At 38.0% G+C, this 26983-nt stretch overlaps 1 protein-coding gene across 12 annotated transcripts in view; it reads right to left on the bottom strand.

The window, feature by feature from the left end:
* The window catches only part of NOD1 (nucleotide binding oligomerization domain containing 1), a 173773-nt gene that overhangs the window by 26640 nt on the left and 120150 nt on the right, over window positions 1-26983 (bottom strand). For 9 of the 12 annotated variants that reach the window (XM_077120646.1, XM_077120671.1, XM_077120656.1 and 6 more), the window contains one exon: window positions 23645-24760. The exons of 1 other annotated variant lie outside the window; for it this stretch is intronic. In XM_077120646.1, the coding sequence (XP_076976761.1) occupies window positions 24688-24760 (73 nt within the window). In that variant the 3' untranslated portion in view covers window positions 23645-24687. Of the gene's footprint in view, window positions 1-16099; window positions 22568-23644; window positions 24761-26983 lie in introns of those variants that run through there. 2 more of the 12 variants (XR_013159431.1, XR_013159430.1) reach the window with 2 other exon arrangements.

Raw genomic sequence — 26983 nt, 5'->3', positions numbered from 1 at the left:
CAAGAGAATTTGTGAGTAGCTTGGGTCAATTATCCTGTGTTGAGTTCTATGGTGGCACTTTCATGAGTTTCAGGCTTTCCAGCAGCAGTTGAATTTTTATCACGTCTACTCTTGAACTGCTAAACTTTTTCACTAGTCCCTCATTCACAAAACAAACTTCAAACTCCAGCATACTAGTCATAAGTATTCAAGTCTAAGCTACCTACAATAATATGCTCCCTAAGTTTGCCTGGAAATTTAATACTTGTAGTAAATTAAAACAAAATAGAGGCTTTTTTGCTATCATGATGTCTCAGTATCTCAGACCCTGTCCTTAGGTCCCTCGATGACCATCCCCGGCACCTGCTTATACAAGATAAACAGCTTCTCTCTCTTTTCCCCATGTCCTGCCCACATTTGTGCCCTCACAAAAGTCATACAAACTCCCCAGTCCCCACTCTTGGTTGACAAACTACTACAGCTCTATTCGTGTATCATTATACAGGCATAGTTGCCAGATTCACTGTAACCTTTTGCTCCCCACTTGTTTGGTTGACCTCCTGCTTCTGGCGTTTCCCCGTGTGACCCTGTGAGGCATGCTGCCACTCTGTATTTTAGGACCTGTGAGTATTAATAAACTTCTTTCATGCATCTCTGGTGTCATTTATCCTTGCCACACCTAACTAATCCTTACAACTCAGTGCTCAGGCTGTATGTTGGATGGAGTCAGAGGTTAGAGATGGGCAGGGGTTTATCTATGAGGTTGGACACTGAAGAAAGGCATTTCACTCTTATGATTTGGTATCCCTATTAAGACTTAACTTGGCTAAATATATTACATCAACACAAGACGACATTGAGGAGTCAGGAGCCACTTTTAAAATATATTAGGGCCTTGACCCCACCCCAAAGATTATGAGATGATTGATACAGTGTGATTCTGTTGTACAGCTGGTGTGTGACCTATGTAGGATTTTCTCCTACATCCCAAAATACTTCTGTGGAGCATGTTTAAGAGACCACTGCACCTAAACTCTAGCCACATTCTCTCTCCAATTCTCTTTACTGCCTCATCAAATTCTTGCTTATTTTTTAGATGAGAAAACTATGCCTCTATCATTATGCATTCTACCTAACTCAGCCAGGGCTCTGTTCCTTGATACGCATATGAATATTTAGGTTTCCTAAGTCTCTAGAACTTGACTCTGACAAACCCAAAGCCCCTTTTCAGGCTCTTATATCTTCCGTTGGTTTTTCAAAACTCAATAATGACACTAAAACTAAGCAGTGATGTTTTTGTTTTATCCTTATTGTCTCTGTCTCCTGAAGCAGCAAGTCACTAACACATTGCTGTAAGCAACCACAGACACGAGGAAATAAAGTAGCAGGAATGGAAAATACAGCAGTCAGTAATTCAAAAATACTCTCTTAGTACTCTCACATGAATGATGAGAAAGCTACTATCTTTTCATGGCTGAGACGTAATTTTACTCTGATTTTCATTCTTAGAATTGTGTGGGCAATCCTCAGAAGTCTTTTCACCTGAAGAATATCGTGTGGGAGTTATCTGAACTAAAATGCAGGCTGAACTGAAGTATTTGGTTATTGAAAATTTACTAGATGTAAGGTGTCTATGGGAGACACTGGCCGTATATTCATGGGCAGGGGAGAGACAGTTCCTGCCTTTATTAGCTTACAGTTTAATATTCCTAGTGAAAAAGTTGGTCATCAGTTATAGAATAGCTAGAATATAAATAACATGGATGCTTGAAATCCAGTTCTTGAGTATGCACTTGTGTCAGGTATCTCAAGGTATCAAGTTATTAATGTAATTGGAAATCCTTTATTTGCCCTGGCATCTGGTACTAGTTGTATACCTTGTGAAAGACCATGAGTATACAGCAGTGCTGCTAAAACAGGAGGAAACAGTGAAACACTAGGATTGCAATAGAGACAGACACAAAATTGTTAACTCATTTCCGTATTTTGAAGCCTGATTCCTTAATAAGAACAGTATTATGCTTCTAATAAAAATTTTTTCTTCACAGCTTTTTAAAAGCAACTTCTATGAGTTATAATTTACATCCAACAAAATGCACCCATTATAATTGTACAATCCTATGTGTGGGTTTTGACAGATACGCACATGTAACCATCACCATGACCAAGATGAAGAACAATTCCATTAGCATCAAAAGAGGTTGGGGGAGGGAGTAGGTAGTAGCGGCAGGATGGGAGCAGTCCCAGCCTAAAATGCCATGAACTACTGCTGTTCTCACAAGGTTCGTTAGGTTTTCCTGAGTAAACGTTTTGTTTGTTTCATGCTTTGGATTATTTTCCAGAATATTGAAATGAAGTTTTCAATTGGGTTATCTTTTTATTAATGAGTTGTAGGGTTGATTTCTTTATATATTCTGGATATTAAACTCTTACTGAATATGTGGATTCCAAATATTTTATCCCATTGAGAAGGTTACATTTCACTTTCTTGATAAATTCCTTTGATGCGTAAAAGTTTTTAATTTTGAGGAGGTCCCATTTATCTATCTTTTCTTTTGTTGCTTTTGCTTTGGGTGTAAAGTCTATGAAACCATTGCCAACCACAAGATCCTAAAGATGCTTTCCTGCATTTTCTTCTAACAGTTTTATGTCCCTGGTTCTTAATCTTAGGTCTTTGATCCATTTGGGTTAATTTTTGTATGTGGTGTGAGATAGAAGCTGTTCTAGTTTGCTAGCTGCCGGAATGCAACACACCAGAGACGGATTGGCGTTTAATAAAAGGGGATTTATTTTATTGGTTCTTCAGAGGAAAGGCAGCTAACTTTCCACTGAGGTTCTTTCTTACGTGGAAGGCACAAGATGGTCTCTGCTGGTCTTCTCTCCAGGCCCCTGGGTTCCAACAACTTTCCCCGGGGTGACTTCTTTCTGCATCTCCAAAGGCCTGGGCTGAGCTGCTAGTGCTGAGATGAGGAATGCTGAGCTGCTAGCTGTGCTATGTTGCGATCTCTCATTTAAGCACCAGACAATTAAGTCAAACGCCACTCATTGCAGCAGACACGCCTCCTAGCTGACTGCAGATGTAATTAGCAACAGATGAGGTTCACGTACCATTGGCTTGTGTCCACAGCAACAAACTAGGTATGCTTACCTGGCCAAGTTGACCACTGAATCTAACTAACGCAGGAGCCTACTTTCATTCTTTAGCATATGCATATCCACTTCTCTTGACACTTTGTTGAAGAGACTATTCTTTACAGTTGAGTAGCTGTAGAAGAGACTATTCTTTACAGTTGAGTGGCTGTAGATGTGAGGGTTTTCACATTTCTGAACTCTCAATTTGATCTCATTGGTTTCTCTGTCCTTGTGCTAGTAACATGCTATTTTGATGACTGTAGCTTTGTAATATGCTTTAAGGTCAGCAAATGTGAATCCTCCAATGTCATTCTTCTTTTTCAAGATGTTTTTCACTATTCAGGGCTCCTTTACCCTTCCACATAAATTTGATAATTGACTTCATTTCTGGAAGGTAGGCTGTTAGAATTTTTATCAGAATTGTGTTGAATCTGTAAATCAATTTCCATAGAATTGTCGTCTTAACAATATTTGGTCTTCCAATCCATGAAGATGTAATGTCCTTGCATTTACTAAGATCTTATTTGATTTCCCTTAGCATTGTTTTCTAGTTTCTGTGTACAGTTCCTTCATTAAATTTATTTCTAGATATTTGACTATTTTACTTATTATAAATTGAATTTTTTTCTTATTTCTTCCTCACATTGCTCATTACAAGTGTATAGAAACATACTGATTTGTGCATGTTGCTCTTGTACCCCATCATTTTGATTAATTCGTTTATTAGCTTTAGGAGCTTTGTTGTGGATTTTTCAATACTTTCTATCTCTAGGATCATGTCATCTGCAAATAGTGAACGTTTTACTTCTTTCTTCCCAATTTGGATGCCTGTCATTTATTTTTCTTGCCTACTGCTCTGGCTAGAATTTCCAACACAATGTTGAATAACATTAATGACAATGGGCATCCTTATGTTGTCCAGTTCTAGAGGGAAAGTATTCAGTCCTTCACTATTGAGTTTAATGCTAGCTGTGGGTTTTCCAGATACATCCTTTATCATGTTGATGAAGCTTCCTTCTATTCCTGTTTCTATCAAGAAAAAATAAGTTTTGTCAAATGCCTTTCCTGCATCATTTGAAATGATCATGTAGTTTTTTTCCCCCTTTGTTTTTGTTTATGGGGTGTATTACATTAATCGATTTTCTTGTATTGACCCACCCTTGCATACCTTGGATAAACCCACTTGATCTTGGTCTATGGTTGTTCTTCATTTTTTTTGTTGTGCTGTTGGATTCAGTTTGCAAGTATTTTGTTGAGGATTTTTGCATCTATATTCATAAGAGAAATTGTCTGTAGTGCTTGTAGTATCTTTATTTGGCTTTGGTATTAGGGTGATGTTAGCCTGATAGAATGAGTTAGGTAGTATTCCCTCCTCTTCAAGTTTTTGGAAGAATAGGAGCAAAATTGGTATTATTGTTCTGAGAATGATTGGTAGAATTCACCTTGGAAGTCATCTGGTCCTGGACTTCTCTATGCTGGGAGGTTTTTGATAACTGACTCAATCTTGTTTCTGTAATTGGTCTGTTGGGGTCTTCTGTTTCTTCTAGAGTCAGTGTTCATATTTTTCTAGATATTTGTTCATTTCATCTAAATTTTCTTATTTGTTGGCATACATTTGTTCATACTATTCTTTTATGATCCTATTTATTTCTGTGGGGTCAGTAATAATGCTCCCCTCTCTCATTTCTGATTTTATATATCCACATCTCTTCTCTTTTTCTTCTTTGTCACCCTAGCTAAGAGTTTCTCAATTTTATTGATCTCAAAGAACCAACTTTTGGTTTTAAAATTTTTGTCTATTTTTTCATTCTCAATTTCATTTATTTCTGCTCTGGTCTGTGATTTCTTCATTCCTACTAGGTTTGGGACCTAGCTTACTGTTCTTTTTCTAGCTCTTCCAGGAGTGCAGTCAAGTCATTGATTTTGGTTCTTTTTTCTTTTTGCAAAGAAAAAAAGAGTTTATTGCTAGGCATGAAGCAGGAGAGCGGATGGCCTCTGGGCCCAAAATGCTGTCTCTTTGAACTGCAGTAATTCTAATAGTTTTATAGTATTAAAAGATGGGCAGGTCTTAGGATAATGAACACAATGGCTATAGATGATGTAATTAGAGGTGATCTAATTATTGAGTATGCGCAGATTGATTACATGCTTAGTCAAAGAATGTTTGTAAGAAAATGGCAACCTTGGGCAGGCCAGGGTGGCTCAGCAGGCAGAGTTCTTGCCTGCCATGCCAGACACCTGGATTTAATTCCCGGTGCCTGCCTATGCAAAAAGAAAAGAAAATGGCGACCTTAATACAATGATGGGCGTGATTTTAGTATTACAATGCAGTGTAGGTGACTTACAGGTTAAAATCTAAGCTATGTGCATGTCAAGCAGACCCATTTTCTGTTTTAATTATCAAGAAAGTATGCAATTGGGGTAGGTTACTTTTTGGACTGACCCAAGCCCCTTCATTAGTAAACATTAGGGGCTGTCTTTAGCAATCACAAGACTCCAAAGACCAAAAAGTGGATAAGTGAGTACAAGTGAAGGTCAGTTACAAGGCTTTTTTAGCTATAAAGGCACAAGATAATGGCTATATAATCATTATCAGGGATCAGGGCCCTTGGATTACAGTTCAGAGATTTGAGGTATTTCCCTCTGTCTACTCCAAAGCAAAAAGGAATATTTATATAATGATTCAGCAACCATAATCACCCCTTAATTCCTGGTTTCTTTGGTTACAGTACTGCCTTCCCACTATGGTTTTAGTGGGAAATCATAGATACCAGATTTTAATCTCTTATTGTCAGAGATTCCTACATCCATTAAGTATTTTATTTTCAAAGGATTCTGGAGTTGATTAATGAAAAGCCCATTTCTACAGATGTGGAAACTGAGTGAACATTTGTATAAAGTTGATCTCTATACAGACTGCTTTCATAAGAATTGTATTATTAAATCCTCATAACTACTCTGTTTTTTATTGATATATATATTTTATACTTGCATACCCTGTAATCATCCAAATATACAGTCAATGGTTCATAATATCATATAGCTGTGCATTTATCATCACAATTGACCTTTTCTTTTTGTGAAAAATAACATATATACAAAAAAGCAATAAATTTCAAAGCACACTGCAACAATTAGTTGTAGAATAGATTTCAGAGTTTGGTATGAGTTGCAATTCCACAATTTTAGGTTTTTACTACTAGCTTTTCCAAGACACTGGAGACTAAAAGAAATACCATTATAATGATTTAGCAATCATACTCATTTGTTAAACCCTACTTTCTCTGTTTAAATTCACCATCATCTTTGATCTTTCTCTCACTCTTTAGGGGTATTTGGGCTTTCCCATTCTAACTTTTCATGTTAGAAGGGGCGGTTGATAATATTGGGTAGGTAGATGGAACTAGTTGATGTTTGTAGAGTCTGGCCTCTCTGCCTTACAGAAATTATCTGGTTCTTTTTTCTTTTTTAATGTAAGCATTTGGGGCTATAAATTTCTCTCATAGTGCTGTGTTTGCTACATCCTATAGGTTTTCATATGTTGTGTTCTCGTTTTTATTTGTCTGGAGGTATTTACTAATTTCCCTTGCAATTTCTTCTTTGACCATTTGTTTAAGAATGTGCTGTTTAACTTTCATTTATCTGTAGGTGAATAACATTTGCCAGATAAAGATTTTTTGGCTGGCACTTTTCCTTTTTCAGTACCTTAAATATATTATACCTCTGCCTTTTCACCTCCTTGTTTTCTGATGAGGAATCAGCACTTAATCTTTTTGCAGTTTCCTTGTCTGTGATAAATCAGTTTTATTTTTCTGCTTTCAGGATTTTCTCTTCAGCTCTTCCGCAAATATTCTTTTGCCCCTTTTCCCTTCTATTCTTTAGGGACAGCCATGACTGGTATGTTTGTGCTCTTTGTGCTGTCATTCAATTACTGAGATATTCCTCATTTTTTCCCAAGCCTTTTAGAAGAGTTTAGAAGGGGTGTCAACACTAAAAGATCAAGGGATGTAATTAATTGATAATCTTGGAGAGGCTGATTCCTCTGAGTTTCAGAAATTTATATTCCAAGAAGGAACCCTCAAGGAATTTATATTCCAAGAAGACAAACCTAGTGCATGAAACCTTTATAGAGTCTTAATTTGAGCCCTTAGGTGTTCTTAAGAGTGAACAGGAGTGATGTTGATTGGGGTTTAGCAAACCATGGCAATTAGCCCTATCTAACTGAAGTTTGTGTAAGAGTAGCCTCTATCTGATCTCTCTTGGCCACTGATTCTTTATTTTATTACGCTTCTTTCCCCACTTTAGGTCTGGAAGGCATTGTCAATCCAGCGGTGCCAGGGCCAGACTCATCCTTGGGGGTCACGCACCAAGTTGCCAGGGAGATTTTCACCCCTCAATGGCTTATCCCACAAAGGGAGGAGGGCAGTAAATTTCCTTGCAGAATTGGTCTTAGAGTGAGGCCACATCTGAGCAACTAAGAGGCTTCCTAGAAGCCAACTCTTAGGCCTCATAATGGATAGTCTTAACTTCTCCCCTACAGAAATAAGTTTCATAAGGACAAGCCTCAAAATCCACGGCTTGGCCTATTTTCTTAGGACTTCCCAACGGTTGAGAGAGTACCCAGGGTTTCCCAGATGGGAAAGGTTAATCATTCCATATATGGAAATACGTATATATTTCCCTTTGGACCCACAAGGGACTTTACAAATGTATTTAATTATCAGCCCACCATACTCTGAGATTTATCCTGGTGTAATATTAAGCTGTACAGAATTACAAGACCGCATTCCTGTTCTGGATGCCAAGAGTTTGGGTTGTTTAAATGAGCTATACAAAGAGGATAATTTAGATTATGTGTTACAGAAAATTTAGGTTCTAAACGTAATAAACTTCTCTGCTTTTGGTTTCATAACAATAGGTGAAGGTCTGGAGTGCATACACTATCTTCTTTTACTCAGAATTCTAATGTACTTGAGACTCAGCCAGATTGGTTTCATTTTAAACTCTAATTGAGGCCTGATCCCTTTTTCGGTTACTTTAATTGTTATATATATAGCTTTGCTAACATTCAGGACCACAGTACTCTATTTCTAGTTCTGAAGTGACACAGAATTCATGTTCCAGAGAAATACTAGTTATAAACATACAAGGCAGTGTCTCAGTATCTAGAAACACATTTACAACTTCAGACGAAGTATGGCTGCTATAAGGGCTTATAATCTAGGTAAGTATTTTGTAAGTATTTTCTGAGAGAGACCTTAGCATATTTCCTCTTTTGTTTCTGGCTTATTTTGCACAAAACATTGACCCTGCGGTTTATTGAATATGTTGTATGCTTCAATGTCCTTCCTTTTTGTTGCTCTATCATACTCCATCATATAAGTGTATCATTTTCCACCATTGTGCTTCTCAGTCATTGTACCCTTCAACCTCCTCCATCTATTGGGCATCATAGATAGTGTCCAAAATAAACCATTTCATACAGTATCCTCACTTGGTTGTACAATCAGCAGCACTTTAGACAATTTTCACTGGTCCATAATGACAACCAGCAAAAAAAGAGCATCACCAACAATCAAATCAAAACTACTCTGTTACCACTCTTAAACAACCAGTGGATGAAAGAAGAAATGCTGGAGAAGTCAGTATTTATCTGGAGATGAATGAAAACGATAATACAACTTATCAGAATTTAATGGGATGCAGCAAAGGCAGTGCTGAGAGGAAAATATATTGCCCTAAATGTCTGTATTAAAAAAGAAGAGAGCAAAAATCCAGGATCTAACTGCTCTCTTGGAGGAACTAGAGAAAGAACAGCAACTTACCCAAAGAAAATAGAAGAGAAGTAAAGATTAAAGCACAAATAAATGAACTTGAGAGAAAAAAAAACAGATCATGTTTTTTTTTCCTTTTCTATTTGTTAATTTGCTGTTTTGCATTGATCGATTTAATTGTGTTGAATTACCCTTGCATTCCTGGTATAAATCATACTTTATATGTATAATTCTTTAAATGTATGGTTGGATTTGATTTGCTAGTATTTTGTTAAGAATTTTTGTATCTATGTTAATTTGGTTGATTGGTCTGTACTTTTCCACTCCCGTAGTGTCATTATCTGGTTTTAGTATTAGAGTGATGTTAGCTTCATAAAATGAGTTAGGTAGCGTTTTTTCATCAGTTTTCTAGAAGAGTTTGAGCAAGATTGGGGTTAGTTCTTTTTGAAATGTTTGATAAAATTCTTCTGTGAACCTGTTTGGTTCTGGCTTTTCTTTGTAGGAAGATTTTTGATAGCTGATTGAATCTTGTTACCTGTAATTGGTTTGTTGAGTTCTTCTATTTCTTTATTCAGTATAGGTAGTTCATGTGTTTCTAGGAGTGTATCCATCCCATATAAGTTGTCTAGTTTGTTGGCATAATATTCTCTTGCGATTTTTAAAATTTCTTCAGGATGTGTGGCAATGATCCCTCTCCTAATTCTTATTTTCTTTGTTTGGGTCCTCTCTCTGTTTTTCTTTGTTAGCTAGCTAATAGTCCATCAATTTTATTGATTTTCTCAAAGAAAGAACCATGTTTTGGTTTTGTTGATTCTTTCTATGTTTTGTTTACTTCCAGTTTGTTTACTTTTGCTTTAATCTTTATTTCTCTTTTTCTGTTTGCTTTAAGGCTAATTTACTCTTTATCTCCAAATGAGTAGTTAAGTTCTTATGTTTTGCTCGTTCTTATTTTTTCAGTATAGGCATTTAGGGAAATAAATATCTTTCTCTGTACTGCCTTTGCTGTATCCTGTAAGTTTTGATATGTTGTATTCTCATTATCATTTGTCTCCAGGTATTTTTACTAGTTTAGCTATCAGTTTCTTCTTTGACCCACTGATTATTTAAGAGTATGTTGTTTAATTTCTTTATATTTGTGAACATTTTGGTTCTTTGGTGATAATTAATTTCCAGCTTTATTCCATTGTAGCCAGAGAAAGTTCTTTGAATAATTTCAATCTTATTAAATTCATAAAGATTCATTTTTTGTCTCAGCATATGATCTGTCCTGGATAACGTTCCATGTACACTAGAGAGGAATGTATATCCTGGTGTTTTGCAGTGTGTTAATCCAAATATGTCTGTTAGGCCTAATTCATTTATCCCATTGTTTAAGTCCTCTATCTCATTTTTGATCTTCTGTGTGGTTCTTTTTACAGTGGAAAGTGGCATATTGAAGTCTCCCACTATTCTTTCTGGTCCCTTCAGTTCTGCCAATGTTTGCCTCATGTACTTTGGAGCTCCACGATTGGGAGCACAAACATTTTTTATTGTTATTTCCTTTTGGTGAATTGTTCCTTTTATTTAATATGTGGTGTCCTTCTTTTTCTCTTGTGATGTCCTTACGTTTAAAATTTGTTTTATCTGACATTAGTATAGCTACTCCTGCTCTCTTTGGGTTATAGCTTGCATAGAAGATCATTTTTCTGTCCTTTCACTTTCAGTCTAATTGTGTCCTTGGTCTAAGATGTATCTGTTGTAAACAGCATACAGATAGATTATATTTTTCAATCCATTCTGCAAATCTGTATCTTTTAATTGGTGAGTTTAGTCTGTTCATGTTCAAAGTGATTATTGTAAAAGCAGCTCTTTAATCTACCGTCTTATCCTTTAGTATTTGTTAGAGCTATATATTCTTTTCCTTCTCTCTGTTTTTATCCTTTCAGTTATCTTTTCTGGTACTTGTCAATTCTGTGCACTTCTCAAGACCACCCTCTCCTGTCTTTTTTCTCAGCTGACAGGATTATGTTTAGTATTTCTTATAGGGTAGGTCTCTTATTGACTCGTTCTCCCAGTCTTTGTTTCTCATTGATGATTTTAATCTTTCCTCAGTTTTGAAGGGCTTGACTGGATATAGAATTGTTTGGCTGAATGCCTTTCTTTACATATCTTAAATATATCATCCCACTGCTTTCTTGCTTTTATGGTGCTTGTTAAATAATTCTAACTCAGTCTTGTATGTTTTTCTTTTTATGCAGTAGAATGCTTTATTCGTACTGCTCTCACAACTTTCTGTTTCTCTTCAATGTTTGACAGTTGTGTATGTGTCTTGGATAAGTGTATTCAGATTTATTCTATTTGGAGTTTATTGGCACTCTTATTTGCATATTTATATGTTTCATAAGGGATGAGGTTTTCCCCAATTATATCTTCACTTAACTTTTTCAGCCCCTTATTTTACACATTGGTTTCCTTCACTCGTTCAGAGTTTTGTGTTTACTTGGTTTTATGTTGAATGTTTGTTTTTGCAGTTTGTTTGTCAGGTATCCCCCACCAAACTAAAGCCCAGATATTATTTAGAGGGTATAATTCAACTTGAGAGTCTACTAAAAGCCAAGCCAGTGTGCACAGGTACTCTGTTGGTAGAATGGCCACCCATCACATGGGAGACCCAGGTTCGATTTCTGGCCCATGAGCCCAAAAAAAAAGAAAGAAAGAAAAATAATACTAAAATAAAATTAAAATATAATAAAAACATGAAAAACAACAAAATACACACTTCAACCGCAGTAGCCCCAAAGTCAGAAGGAGACACCTAAGATATTGAGAATGTGCTCAGACTGGTGCCCAGCAAAGGGAGACAAAATTTTAAGAAAAATAATAAAGCAAATAATAAATGAAATAAAATAGAATAACAAAAAACATGTAAAATGATAATCAATAAAATATAAGAATATGTAATATATATAAAAAATACTACTACTAAATGTATATGTATAGAAAAAATGTTTAAAAAAAAAAAAAGTGAAAAAGAAAAAAGAACTTAAAAAAAACTCTAAGCAGATAGGGAGTTAGCCTGCCCGTACTTACCCCTTCTCACTAGGAGGTTGCCATCCTGAGGCATTTCTTCCCTGCAGGCTCCCTCCTTACCCACTACTGCAGCTGGCCTGCATTACTGCTTCACATCAGCAGATGATGCCCCTGAATCTCCTCCCATCAGACCTGCTCTTCCCAGATTGCAGCAGCTGTTGGATGAGGTGTGTTCAGTGGGGCGGGGGTGGGGGAGTTGCTCTCCTGGCCTGTGGAATCAGGATGGGTGTTCATGGCATAGGACTTGGGAGCTGATCAGCCCCCAGGGGATTAACTGATCTGTAGAGCTCTGCTAATCCTCCGCACACTGTGCCCACTGGGATGGCTATTCCTACTACCCGGCTGGGTGACCACTCCCAGCACCCAGAGGCCTGGCCCTTGTAGTGGACAGCTCGGCCCATCTGTGCATTCCTCAGAGGCACCTCTAGCTGTGGACCCGCATGGGGAGGTTTCCCCAGTCAGCAACTGAGGCAGGCTGGAGTGGAGAGATGATCAGTTCCCTCCGACCTGCACTTCCCTGCATGCTGCAACCCACCCCTGGCGGGGATCATAGTCAGTGGTCCTCCCCCATTCTTCCTAATCTGATCCTCTTGTCTCTTTCCTCCTCAAACACCTAGGGACTGTCTGATTTTTCACCCTCTTGAGTGTGTTCCTGTTCATTCTTTCCCTGTTCCCTATCTTGTTCCATGGGATAGTTGTGAATTCAATCTATTCCACTCCACCATCTTCCCCGAAGTTCCTGTAGTGTAGTTTTACTCTCTTCTATTGTGCTTTTCCCATAATTTCTGTTATGTTTCTTTTTAAACTTTCAAATTCTTCTTTATGGTCACACATATTCTCAATATCCTTTATCTTTTTAGTCATTTTCCTATCCTTGAATTGATTTAGAAGATTTGTTTAAACATCTTTGATTAGTTGTTTCAAATTCTGTGACTCTGAAGTTTTAATTTGTTCCTTAACTAGGCCATATATTCTTATTTCTTAGTATGGCTTGTAATTTTTTTGCTGATTTTTAGGCATTGATTATCATGATGAATTTACTCTGAAGGTCCATTTCCCCTTCTTGCCTAGAGTCTGATTGTTACCTGGTTTTGTGTTAAGCCTCTTCTTTGGTACTTGGTTCAAATTCTTGTAGACCTTTAGATTAGCCTGTGTTTAACTCATCAGATTTTTTCAGCTCTTCTTCACCTGATTTTTGCCCTTGATATGCAGTCCAGTGTCCAAATTGTACCTTTTGTGCAGTCGTTTCACCCCCAGGAGAAAACTTCCTTCCTTTTGTTCCTTCTCTGGGACTCTTAATGTGTTCTATTTGTTTAGTTTTGCCTCTGTTATTTTTTTTACACTCCTTTCATTGTTTCTCCCTGCTTTTGTCTGGAGGGCAAATTCTGGGAGGAGGGTCATCTTGGAGAGGAGTTTGCCAAATTTTACCCAGTTACAGTAAGGCCAGGGACCTAAGAATGAGTCATAGACCTGCTCCAAAGTACCCTTGTGTCGGGATCAGGACAGACGCCAAAAGTCTGTGATGGCTCCCTGAAACTGTGCTTTCCTGGGCTGCTTGAAGATGGAACCCTTCAGCAAACTGTTACCCACAGCTTTGAGGATGCTCTGTGTCTTTAATTTCCACCACTTCCACCTTTGTCTGAGACAGTGAAACAGTATCTCAGAGCCAGGATCAGGGATCCAAATTTGCATATCAAAAGCTATGACCAGTCCTTAGCATGCCCCCACCACCCCCACCCCCGTTCTTGGCAAAGAGCATTTTTATGTCCCTTAACTGTTACTAGCAGCTAGCCTGAGACTGGATCCTAAGGTACCTACCATAAGAGTTTCCATGCAGAGAGCTCTTCAGTTCTTTCCTGCAGTTTATAGCCTCATCCTCTCATGGGTTTTTTTTGGTTTATTTTTTGTTTTTGCCTCTAGAGCCCCAGAACAGTTGTTCAGACAGTTTTTGCCTGTTTCCCTATTTGGAGAAATAGAGTGGTGGCTCTCCCTACTCCACCATCTTCCCCAGAAGTCTCCTGCCAATCTTTTCTAATTGGCATGTTAAGGCCTTTTATTTTTAATGTAATTATTGATATGTTGGGACTTAAGTCTGCCATTTTATTATTTGTTTTCTGTTGTCCTTTCTGTTTTTCATTCTCTTTCTTCCTGCAAGTTACTTTGAACACTTTTTAGCATTTGATTTAGATTTATCTGTAGTGTTTGGAACTATATCTCTTTTTATAATTTTTTTAGTGGTTGCTTCTCAGTTCCAGACATAACTTTTCAGTCTACCACTATCAACAGTTTGAATCACTTCAAATGGAATGTAGAAGCAAATGACTGGATATCCAGGGTTTTCTCTTCTTTCTATTATATATTGCATGTCAGATTAACAAGATTGCCTGTGTCAAATTTTTCCTATGTGGTCACTGAAATTCTTAATCATCCTTGGTGAAATTATGCAACTTCTAAAAAGATATATGCAGGATTTAGCAATATAATGGGAAATAATGAAGTAAAAAGGTATTTTGTTTGGTGCAAGTGCAGAGACTCAACTGAGAATCCTCATGAGGGTTATTGCATTGGTAATAATGGTACTTGTGGAACTAACTACATGTCTCCAGAACCTGGCCAAGACCCAGCTGTTGTCAACTGAGGAGCACCATTCTCTGCCCAACCCACGCCCAATCACCAAACAAAAAATTAAAAACAAATTCTGGGCAGATATAACTAAACAAGATAATAATGAGTGACAGAAAGACAGCACTTAGGAAAATCCGTATGATATTTTGAAATATGATCCAAGGCAAAGTTTGTTCAAGGATGCTGGACTGATAAGATCTGAACTCTTCAGCCCTTGAAGCTAGCTTATTTACCATTTATCCATTCTGTATCTGTCTCCACACTATAGGCTTTTCTCTTAGAGAAATGACACTTAATATAATGGATAGCTAGACAGATTTAGAAACGCTGAGTTAGATGCTTAATTGCCAGATTTCACTAAGGAACAATGCAAGACTGATCAGAATTCACAAGTCCTGGTAACCAAATATAAACCTAATACCTAAAAGGCCCAAAAAACTATTTGGAATGCAGATTCAACTGTTGTCTTGTATAAGGTGGCTTTGAGCAGATAGAGACTCAAGGAGTATTAGATTTGCACACCATTTCTAAATCAAGAGTCCTAGTTAATTGCAGGGAGGTTCTAAGCCAGTTCTCAGACAAGTTCTACACTAGTTGAAGCTCACCAACGAAGGACCATGATGAATACAACTGAGGTCAAAGTAAGTTTTGTAGTTTTATTTAGCTTAGCTGCAGCAAAAGAAAACTTACACGAGAGACCCTAGGAGCATCCTGGTAAGCAAGAATTGTGACAAGCTTATTATAGGTTTGGGACATGTCTTCGGTGATTAGGTGATTCTAAGAATTGTTAAAAGAAGCAAAGGCCAGTATTGATTTGTGCTGTCGGGAAATGGGGGCTATTCAATAATTGAATATTTTGGTAATTCTATCTAAATAGCAGTAAATTTAAAACAACCGGTGGTGGGGGTGGGGGGTGGGGCAGCCAGTGCCATTATTGGCAAAGAAACAAAACTCACTCATGTTAGTTGGAAGAGGGGGACATATAATTATTTTTGTGGTTACCAAGTATTTTAGTCTGTTTCTTGTTTCAGACAAGGTCACAGAGTTGTCTTATTATTATTCATGTACTATGATCCTTATTTATGTTCAGATGGGAATGTCAGCTTCTTAGTTCTGCCTAGATTTCAGTGGTCAAGCTCAATCATATAGCTACACCTAACTAGCTATGTGAGACTAGGAATAGATTTTAGTTGTATACCCAGAAGGAAAAGGTAAACAAGATTTAGTAATTACATAACATTATACTCTTTTTTATTTTATTCTTTAAAATTATTTTCTCTCTTTATTCTCATTCCCTTCCAATAGACACTTAACCTAATTCATTTAATACATGGCCCACTGATCTACCTTCCATATATTTAGTTAGATTTTTATGGAAGATACATAGGATTGCTTTGAATGTGTTTCAAAAATCTATCCAGGTTGGGCCACAATGGCTCATCAGGCAGAGTTCTTGCCTGCCATGCCAGAGACCCAGGCTGATTCCTGGTGCCAGCCCATGTGAAAAAAAAAGGAAAATCTATACAAATGTTTGTTGTCTGTATATCATTTTGATTAATGTCTTGACCCTATATTGTTTTGAGATTTGTTTTATGTTGCTGCATATAAATCCAATTTCTCCCTTCTGACTGCTTCAAAATATTCCATTTATTCATATTCAGATTTTATTTATTTCCCCTTGTACAGAAGGTCAAAACTTTAATAATTTAATAATTGCACGTTTACTTTTTTAATAATTTTGTACTGCATAATAAAACACCACAAACTCGGTGCCTTTATATAACACAATCATTTATTTTATTTGGAAGTGTATAGTTTGGGCAGAGGTTGGCAGGGACATCTCATCTCTGCTCCATGCTGCAGTATCTGGAACTGGTGGTGAACTCAGCTGCTGGGGGCTGGAGTCAACTGAAGGCTCCTCACTCACATGTGATAGTTGATATTAACTGTTTGGGGTTTTTGTCAAAACACCTACATGTGGTGTGTCCATGTAGCTGCTTGGCTTTCTTACAATGTGTTAACAAAGGCTGTTATCCCAAGAGACCAAAGCAGAAGTGTATGACTTTTATATGATCTCATCTCTAAAGTCATGTACAGTCACCTCCTCTGCGCTTTGTTGGTCAAGGCAGTCTCTCAAAGGTCTTCCCAGTTTCACAGAAAGAAAACATGGACCCCATCATTCAGAAGGAGTGTCAATATTACAATATTACATGGTAAGAAAAGTGTTTGGGATGGAATATATTGTTGTGACCATTTTTGGAATTTATAATCTTCCAGTTCCCATCTGACCTTCTTTACTATGTGATCTGCATAAAAGATCAGATCAACCAGTTCAGGCAGTGTGAAAGACTGTGGCCAAAGGGATGATAATGCTGATCACTGTAGCAATTCCCTTTTCGTTACATGAAGTAGTCACCAAGGCAGAAAATCACATCTAAAATAATGTAATACAAGATGGGCCAATCAGGTCCCTCTCTCTTCTTATATCATGAAGCAAAATAAAATTAGTCTTTGTCTTTTGTTTTAATTTCTTACTATTTTTCTTTCTTGTTTTTGTTTTAAATTTTTTATTGGAAATTTTCAAATATAAACAAAAGTAGAGAGACTAAATACTAAACTCCCATGTGCCCATCATCTAGCTTTAACATTTATCCACCCATGGCCAGTCTTATCACCTGTACTTTCTGCTTCCTTTCCCAAATGTATTTAAAATGTATTATTTTAAAACAGAACTCATCCATAAATACTTGTTTCAGTTTCCTGGCTGCTAAAACAAATACCATATAATAGATTGGCTTGACAACAGGGATTTATTTGCTCACAATTTCAGAGGCTTTCAGAATACTTCCTTCCTTCTGGGGTTGGTATCTTCTGGCTGACTGGACATCTTTGGAGTTCCTTGGCTTTTCCATCACATGGCAACGCATGTGGTGGCATATCCTTTCTTTTCTAGGCTTTGTAGAAAACTAGCTTCTAGCTGCTCCCTGTGGCTTCTGTTTTTGTGTGCAATTTCCTTTATGTATAAGGACTTAAGCCATATTGGATTAAGGCCCACCCTCATTCAGTTTGGGCACACCTTAACTACTTATATCTTCAAAGGTCCTAATTACAAATGAGTTCACATCTACTGGACCTCCAGGGCGCTGGGACCTGAACATGGCTTTTGTGGGGGAAATGATTCTATCTGTAAGAATACTTAAATATGTACCTCTAGAAGATAAGGACTCTTTTAAAACATAATCACAATACCATTACCACACATGTAAAAATTAACTGAAGACTTTTGGAATATGGAAGGCAGATAAGTAGTCTTTCTTGATGCTGAGAGCTATACCACACCTTCCCTTTTTGACTACACTGGTTCGAGTTGGACTTTTGTGATTTATTGCTTAAAGTGTCATGACCAGTCCTGCTGTCTGGATAGGTTAGTGTTACTGTTTCTCTCTGTTCTCACACCATTCAATTGAGATACGTCAAATAATACTAATAACTCTACCTATTTGTACTAGTTTGCTAGCTGCTGGAACGCAATACACCAGAAATGGAATGGCTTTTAAAACGAGAATTTAATAGGTTGATAGTATACAGTTCTAAGGCTGAGAAAATATCCCAATTAAAGCAAGTCTATAGAAATGTCCAATCTAAGGCATCCAGGGAAAGATACCTTGATTCAAGAAGGCTGATGAAGTTAAGGGTTTCTCTCTCAAGTGAAAAGGCACATGGCGAACACAGAGTTTCTCTCTCATCTGTGTTCAGAGGTCCTCTCTCATCTTGAAGGGCACATGGCAAACACGATGTCATCTGCTAGCTTCTTCTCCTGGCTTCCTGTTTCATGAAGCTCCCCAGGAGGCATTTTCCTTCTTCCTCTCCAAAGGTCACTGGCTGGTGGACTCTGCTTCTCGTGGCTATGTTGTTCTGTTATGCTCTCTCTGAATCCCCTTCATTCTCCAAAATGTTTTCTCTTTTATAGGACTCCAGAAACTTATCAAGACCCACCCAAATGGGTGGAGACATGTCGTCACCTAGTGCAGCTTAACAACCACTCTTGATTAAATCACACCTCCAGGGAGATGATCTGATTACAGTTTCAAACATACAGTATTGAATAGGGATTATTCTGCCTTTACGAAATGGGATTTTGATTAAAACATGGCTTTTCTAGTGTCCATACATCCTTTCAAACCAGCACACTATTGAACACCTATTACGTACCAGACACTCTTCCCAAGCATTTTACAACCCATTAAAGAAGTTAATTTGCTCATTACATAGTTAATACGGAACTGAAATCCCACTCAGATCTTTATAGCCCTCACCTGTGTTCCCACTATGCCATGCCTACATCTGATAAGCATCATTTTTATTTCCTAAAAACAGTACAGTTTCATAGCATCAAACTGTTGCTCATAAAAGTTGTTTCCTCTTCCTAGGCATACAGAATCCCTATTTCCCAGCCTTCATTGCAGTTAGGCTTGGCCATGTGATTGAATGTGAGTAGAAGATGTGTGACTAATTTTTATATCTGACCCATTAAACTTGCCTTTTGCGGTCCTCTGCTCTTTCTGTTTTTGCCATCTGGTTGATGATGCTCAAGTTTGCTTTGGAAACTTCATGTTGAAGATGGTAACGGCCTGAGTTTGTGAATGACTGTGGAACAGAGTGCCCTGCTGCCAATTTGAAACCTCCTTGGACTGTTGTTTATATGAGTAAGAAACAAACTTCTATTGTGGTTATTTAGGGGTATATTTATTACAGCAGTTAGCCTTCTTTTACTTTTATATACTGCTTCAGTTATCCTTTGCCAGGTAACAAATCACCCTGATACTTAGTGGCTTAAAATCACAATCATTAACTCACAATTCTATGGGTCAGAAATGGCATTGGCTTTGCTGTGTGGTTCTTCTGCTGGTCTTGTTATGATTATTCTTGTAGCTGCAGTCAGCATTTGGGTCATATGGCAGCTGATTGGTCTATCATTGCCTTAGTCGCGTATCTGTTGATGATAGTGGAAGGATTCCAGTAGCAAGAGTGGGTAAACCCCATCAGCATGACTTTTCCACGTGTCTGCCTGCATCATGTTTGCCAATGTCCCATTATACAATGCAAGCCATGTGGGCAAAGGGAAACATGGTTTATTGGGGACCATTACTGTAGCAATCTACTAAATATATTATAAGATTAAGATAAATATGAAAAAGCAAAAATTTGGCAAATAATTCACATTTATCATTAATTTGATAATAGTCCAGTTACAAGGGTATTTCATAACCCCTGAATCAAATTTTAATGTCAGTGTAAGTTAAAATAAAAGTCATATTGGTTTTGTTTTTACTTTCAGATCTGTATGTGAAAATGGAATATTTGTTTAACAATATATCATAAATTTAGGTTAAAACAATTGGCATTTAAAGAATTGAAGTTTATTCATTCCTTAAAACTTAACTCTGCTGAGTTTTCTGATACATAGCAATGATGTCTCACCTTATGGTCCAAACTAAGATGTTCACTTTGCAGTTTAGTGGAACCAATTTCTCAAGACCTTATGGCTTTTTAACCATGAATAGTTTATACTTCAATCAAAGCAACTCTTTAAAGGGCTAAAATTATATTCAGCCTTAGTTGGAGCAATTTGTAAATGAATAGCTAAGGTATAAAGTCTGAACTTTTTCACTTTCCTTTATTATCCTTTATTTCCTTTATTGCTGAATTCTGTGTAAGGACAGAATACTTTCTTCTATTGCTCAGGGCAGTGGAATGTATTCCAGAAAGCTTTACCTTCGTAATGACACCGACTTGAATAATAATATAGTGGTTAAAGGCCTGAGCTCTGGAGCCAGAATCCCCCAGGTCCAGATCTTGTCTCCTTTGCTTATTAGCTATGGGTAACAGCTCTAGACCCTGGGCAATTCATTTGCTATTAATGTATAGTTGTTCTAGTTTGCTAGCTGCTGGAATGCAATATAACCAGAAGCAGAATGGCTTTTAAAAGGGGGAATTTAATAAGTTGCTAGTTCACAGTTCTAAGGCCGAGAAAATGTCCCACCTAAAACAAGTCTATAGAAATGTCCAATCTAAGGCATCCAGGGAAAGATACCTTGGTTCGATGAAGTTCAGGGTTTCTCTCTTACATGGAAGGGCATGTGGTGAGCACAGTCAGAGTTTCTCTCTCATCTGGAAAAGCACATAGTGAACACAGTCAGGGTTCCTCTCTCATCTGGAAGCACACATGGTGAACACAGCGTCATCTGCTAGCTTCTTCTCTCCTGGCTTCTGGTTTCATGAAGCTCCGTGGGAGGCATTTTTATTCTTCATCTCCAGAGGTCGCTGGCTCATGGACTCTCTGCTTCGTTGTGCTGCAGCATTCTCAGCTCTCTCCGAATCTCGTTTCTCCAAAATGTTTCTCTTTTATAGGACTCCAGAAACTTATCAAGACCCACCCAAATGGGTGGAGGCATGTCATCACCTAATCCAGCTTAACAGCCACTCTTAATTAAAAATCACATCTCCAGGGAGATGATCTGATTATAGTTTCAAACATGCAGTATTGAATAAGGATTATTCTACCTTTATGAAAAGGGATTTTGATTAAAACATGGCTTTTCTAGGGGACATACATCCTTTCAAACTAGCACAGTAGTAATCTTGTGGTTTTATAAGACATTGTCTATATTCCTAGTAGATGAATTCTAATATTAAGAGGTAAAGATTAATCACGTGTATAATTTATTTTCAAGTGTTACAGCTCATGCCCTTGTGCTTTCTAGGCATGTTTGTTACACTGCCCACCACCTGAATGCTAAGCAGGGTAGATGGGGAGACAGCTGGGGGCCCATCTTTATTACTGGTGGTTCCCAGGTAGGAGATTCAAATGTAGAACTCTTTCCTATAGCTCATTAACTGTTTTAAACTCTGCCATTTATTAGAAGATTAAGCCCTAGAAGAATGCCACTGGGTGAATGTTGCCTATCTCTTTGGTACATCCAAAACATTGAGCAGGCATGTAACTTACTGGCTTGTAATGACTTACTTCTCTGTCTCCCCCTAGCTGAACTCCAGGAAGTCTGTAACTTACTCACACCACCATGTTGCACAGTCCCTAGCACACCAGGCTTAGTCAGTGCAGGGAGAGGAAAGTAAAATGCTTGAGTTCTAGGTTCAGGCCAACCCAGCTTGTCATTAGCTAGCTAAGTGACCTGGGACAAGTTATTTCTCAACTAAAATGGAGCTGGAATTTTCCCCAGTAGGGTTTCTCAGAAGATTAAGTATCAACAACATGTAGAATACCAGTCCAGTGGCTGACTCTGGGGGCAGACCACAGGTTGTAGTTAGCATTGAGTGTGTGGATGGATGGGTGGTCTGGTCAGGATTGTTTGAAGGGAGATGCTATAATAGATGGAAAAATTATTATAGTTTTTGCTAAGGAGTAAATGAATTTACTTTAATGGAAGTTTTTGCATTTCAATATGGCCTAAGTTATCACTTGTGTCTGTCTCATTGTTGGATTTGAAACTGAAGAGAATACAGAGTAGGAAGTAGTGGGAGCTGCTGAGCACGGGCCAAGGGGAGAGAAGAAACGCCTGATGTTCTGTTAACTCACTTAGGCTGCCTCTCTACATCAGTAAAGTCCCGGGACTATAGAATTTGAAGGCTTTAGAGACTTCTGGCATCTTAGTTCCTGCTTCCCTAACTGCAAAATCATTAGAAAGTCTCTACAGAGTGATTGGCTTCATTAGGGACAAACAGGATAGAGATTTCTGCAACTCTGTAGCCCTGCAGTGGACTGGAGAGTATGAATTAGGAGGGCTGTGTGTGTTGTAGATGGACAATGCCTAGAGTCATCAGAAGGAAAAACAAGAGGACTTGGGGTGAGGGAGTTCCCCAGAACCTGGAGTCAGACCTGGATTTAAATCGGGGCCTCTCTACTTACCAGCTCTAAGACTACTGTGGGTATATCTGACTCAAACTCTCTGAAGTGCATTCTTCAAAATCTATAAAATAAGGTTATACTGTTTTACTTGTCTTATCGGTTGTTAAGATTAGAAGAACTGTGTCCAACACCTGGCACATGGAAGATGGTTAGCAAATCTTAGAGACTCAGCTTCTTATTCCTCCTGAGCCTACAAATATTAAGGCAAGCCAAGCAGCAACTCCTTCTCCCTTTCCCACACTTCTCAGTTGTACTTTTGTGACTTACTCTTTCCATTCAAGGCTACCCCAGGTTTTCATTTCAATCTGGTATATGGGAGCTCTCAACTTCTGGATTCTGTGGTAGGGAGATAGTTGTTGCTATTAGATTGACTATTAGATGAATACCCAGGGTTTTTTGGGTGGAGGTGGGGAGTGTTAGGAACCACCAAGGTAGTGCCTTTAGAGAAACTACTACCACATGACTATACAGGATTTTCTCCTTAAAGTCCCTGGCTAACCTGAATTGGACCGTACTGGCAGGGTGTTGTACAAAGGTAGGCTTGAGCTCAGAACTCAAAGGTGCTATTGGAGGGCCACTGTACACCTTTCCCTCTCATGTGCTGCCCCCATCAGCTTGTGGTCTCTTCCCTAGTGGGTGGTGCCCCTGAGGATAGGAAGGTACCTGGCAAGCTCCTTGGGTTCGCCATTCAACAGTGAACAGCTGAGGGATATAATGGATGTTGAACTTGGCCTGCTGTGGCACAATAATGAGGGCTGAGAAACTTGTTCCACTCACCATACCCTAGGACCAGTCTCTCCTGACTTTCAAGTCATTTCCTCTGAAAGCCCTTCTTTATGGATTCAAAGGCCAAATGGAGAGTCCTTGGATATGTATGGCCTTAGCCTTTATTTTTTATTTTTTGGTCCCTTGGAATGTAGAGGGGCCTGCAAAGGATCAAACTCATGACACCTATAACCTTTTTTCATCAGGTCTCTCACAGAACATCACCCTGCACCTACCTAATGTAGTGGGTACCCCTGAATGGAGTCAGGCCTATAGGTTTAGGGGTTACAGGAATTGCCAAGGAGAGGCACTTTTGAAAATACTAAATTCAGGCAATTAGAAATAGCGTTTCAGTATTTTACTAACAAATGAATTGATAAAGGATTATTTATTACCGTTCCCTGTCAACTGAGCACCTGCCATGGTGTTAGGTGTCTGATCGGCATGTTCTCCTAGCAGGGTTCTCAAAAGCACAAATCCAACTTACCTTCCAGCTACTCAAGGGACAGGAAGAGAGTTCCCGCCCTCAAGAGGACAACAGACAGTGAAGCTTCCATTTGGCTGCCAGGGTGACAAAGGACAGCTGTTCCTTATTCCTTCCGGAGAACAGGAATTGATTTCTACTCCTTCCTGTGGCAGAGCACCTTGGCCCATAGTTTTTGGCCTTCTAGAAGAGGTCAGTCTAGCTATGTGAAGTCCTTGAGGAGAAGCTCAACGTTACAAAGGCTAAGAGGGCATCCTGTTAACCTTTCTCAGCAAATACTGAGACTCCAGTATTAAAACAAAAGCGTGTTGTAAATCCTTTTCTTGGCACCAGCTCCCCACAAGACCTTGAGTATGTCACATCCCTATAACATATATACCTCAGTATCCTCAGCAGTGAAGTAGGAATAATATTAACACATGGTGGAGTACTGAGGAGGAAGAGAATATTTCAGGTAAAACATTTCTTATTCGTTGACCACCTTTTTTCCCAAGAAGCTTGGCCCAACTTTGCACCAATCCCTCAACTCTACATTGAAGACAGCAATGACCAACTCATTTCCATTGGTCCTTAGGGCAGCTATTTGGATAAGCTGAAGTTGACTTCTTTTGTTCTCAAAGTCTTTTTCCTTTAGTTTCAGATAAAAATAATGATGATATACATTAAAATCTCTTCACACTATATTTAGAGTAACTAAAACTGCTTACAAGGCACACTCATTTCCTGTAAATTTGTAACAGCTATTTAGCAAAACTCCACCAATAATTGCATCTTCACAAGGACTTGATTTGCATCATCAAAGCAGTGGGCCCCTCAGTCCAATTTCAGCACTCCTTTACAATATCCAAAATGAGATGACTGCACAAAGTGGGTTCTGCTTGCTGCTAAAGAGACTCCCAGGACAAAGACCCATGTTTGGGGAAAAAATCCTCTCAAAAACAGATGATCCGCTTCTCATTTTCAAAGACTTTGACCTCCTCTGGCTTTATCAAGTTTCCATTTAGGCTGTTGAAAAGTTGAGTAAAGAACATAAAGTGTTAGAGACTATTGTACATGTCTCCCCAGTATGTGTTCCTAATATAGTCTTATGAATCACACAACTATGAAATTAAGGAAGATACACTCCTCATATAGTTCTATAATATCAATATTAATCCCTTGTAGGTACTGTTGCCATTAATTAGGTCTCACTAAGGTCACCAATAGTTTTCGTAAGCCATTTAATCATGTTTTTCAGGCCTTGTCTTATTTAACCTTCACAAGCATCTGGCTGTCCTGACCTCTTTCTACCTTCCCTTGGCATGATAATGTGCTCTCTTGTTTTCCTCCTATATCTGTCTATGTTCTCAGAATCCTTTCTCTTGTGACCTCTTAAGTTATGGGTATACTTTAGACTTGAGGCTAAGCCCTTTACCACTTCCCACTGGAAGCTCTCTGCAGGTGATTTCATCTATGCCATGGCCTCATACATGGTCTGTAGTCCAGATACCTCTTCTGTGTAACCAATTACCTACCTGGCATCTTTACTTGGATGTATCATAGACCCATCAACATGATCACAATAACCCAGGATTCCCTAACTCAGCGAGTGGTACCAGTACACAGCTAGTTTTAGAAGTTAGTAACCTGGAGGCCAACTTTGACACATTCCTCCTCATCCTCATAATCAGTCTATTCTATTTCCTAAACATCCTTAGAATTTTTTCCCTTAGCCTCTCTGTAACATCCCCATCATCATCCTGGTCTGAGTACCCAGCACCTCTTCTCTGGATCACTTTTGATCACTTTTGTCCTATTGACGCCATTTCCATGCACTCTGGCCTCCTGAAATTCATTCTCCTGGAAGAACCAGAGTGGCCTTTTTACAGTGCCCCTCTGATCACATTCCTCCTGTACTGAAAGCCCTTCAGTGGTTTTCCATTGCTTTTACATGAAGACCAAAATACTTAATTTGTTCCACAGATCTTTTATGGTCTAGTCTCTACCTACCTCCTTAGAATCCTGTTACCCCCTTTTCCCATAACTGTCTGGACCCCAGAAATTGAGGGTTTACCAAAAAATCTTGCTTTTTCTTTTGCAAAAATAACAGTTCCCATATACCACCCTACTAACACCTTATATTAGTATGGTATATTTGTTAAAGTCATGAAAGGACATTTTTATAATTATACTAATTAACTATAATCCATAGCTTATCAAGCATTAACTACCCATTCCCAACCCCCATGGATCCTGGTAAACTATATTCTAGTTTATGATTCTTATGAGTTTGCTCATTCTTATTATTTCATATCAGTGAGCTCATGGAATAGTTTGTCCTTTCATGTCTGACTTATTTCTACTTGAAATCTTTAAGATTCATCTATGTTGTCACATGTATCAGAACTTCATTACTTTTTACTGCTCTATGGTACGTATATGCCACATTTAATTTATCCATTTATCTACTGATATATATTTGGGTTGCTTCCATCTTTTGGCAATTATGAATAATGCCTCTGTGAACATCTGTGTGCAAGTATCTGAGTCCCTGCTTTCAATTCTTTTGGTAGAAATGGGATTCCTGTATATATGATAATTGTATACTTAACTTTCTGAGGAATCACAAATTTTTCACAGTGACTGCACCATTATTCTTCCAAATCCTCTTCAATACTTGTAATTTTCCATTTGTTTTTTAGTTGCCATCCTAGCTGATGTGAAATGGTATGTCATTAATTTGCATTTCCCTAATGGCTAATGGTGTTGAGCATCTTTTCACATGTTGTTATTATTGGTTTTTCTTTTTGCCAGCTTATATCTTTGGAGATCCAAGTCTCACCCATTTTTTAATTGGATTTTTTTTGGTCATTGAATTGTAGGATTTCTTTATATATTCTAGATATTAAACTCTCAAAGATATGTAGTTTGCAAATATTTTCTTCCATTCTGTAGTTTATCTTTTTACTTTTATGATGAAGTATTTTGATACCCAAAAGTTTTTTTTATTTTTATTTTTTTATATTTTCAGTTTTTTAAATTTTTATTTTGATGAAGTCCTGTTTACCTATTTTTGTCATTTGTGCTTTTGGTGTAAAGTCTATAAAATTATGGCCTTACACAAGGTCCTAAGATGCTTATGTTTTCCTGTACAAGTTTCACAGTTCTGGTTCTTATATTTAAGTCTTTGACCCATTTTGAGTTGATTTTTGTGTATCTTTGAAGTAATGGTCCACTTACATTCTTTTG

Source organism: Tamandua tetradactyla, chromosome 1 (assembly GCF_023851605.1).
Source record: "Tamandua tetradactyla isolate mTamTet1 chromosome 1, mTamTet1.pri, whole genome shotgun sequence".
In the NCBI taxonomy this organism is placed as follows: Eukaryota; Metazoa; Chordata; class Mammalia; order Pilosa; family Myrmecophagidae; genus Tamandua; species Tamandua tetradactyla.
The sequence above is the reverse complement of the archived record's forward strand: the minus strand, read 5'-3'. Positions and strand labels throughout refer to the sequence as shown.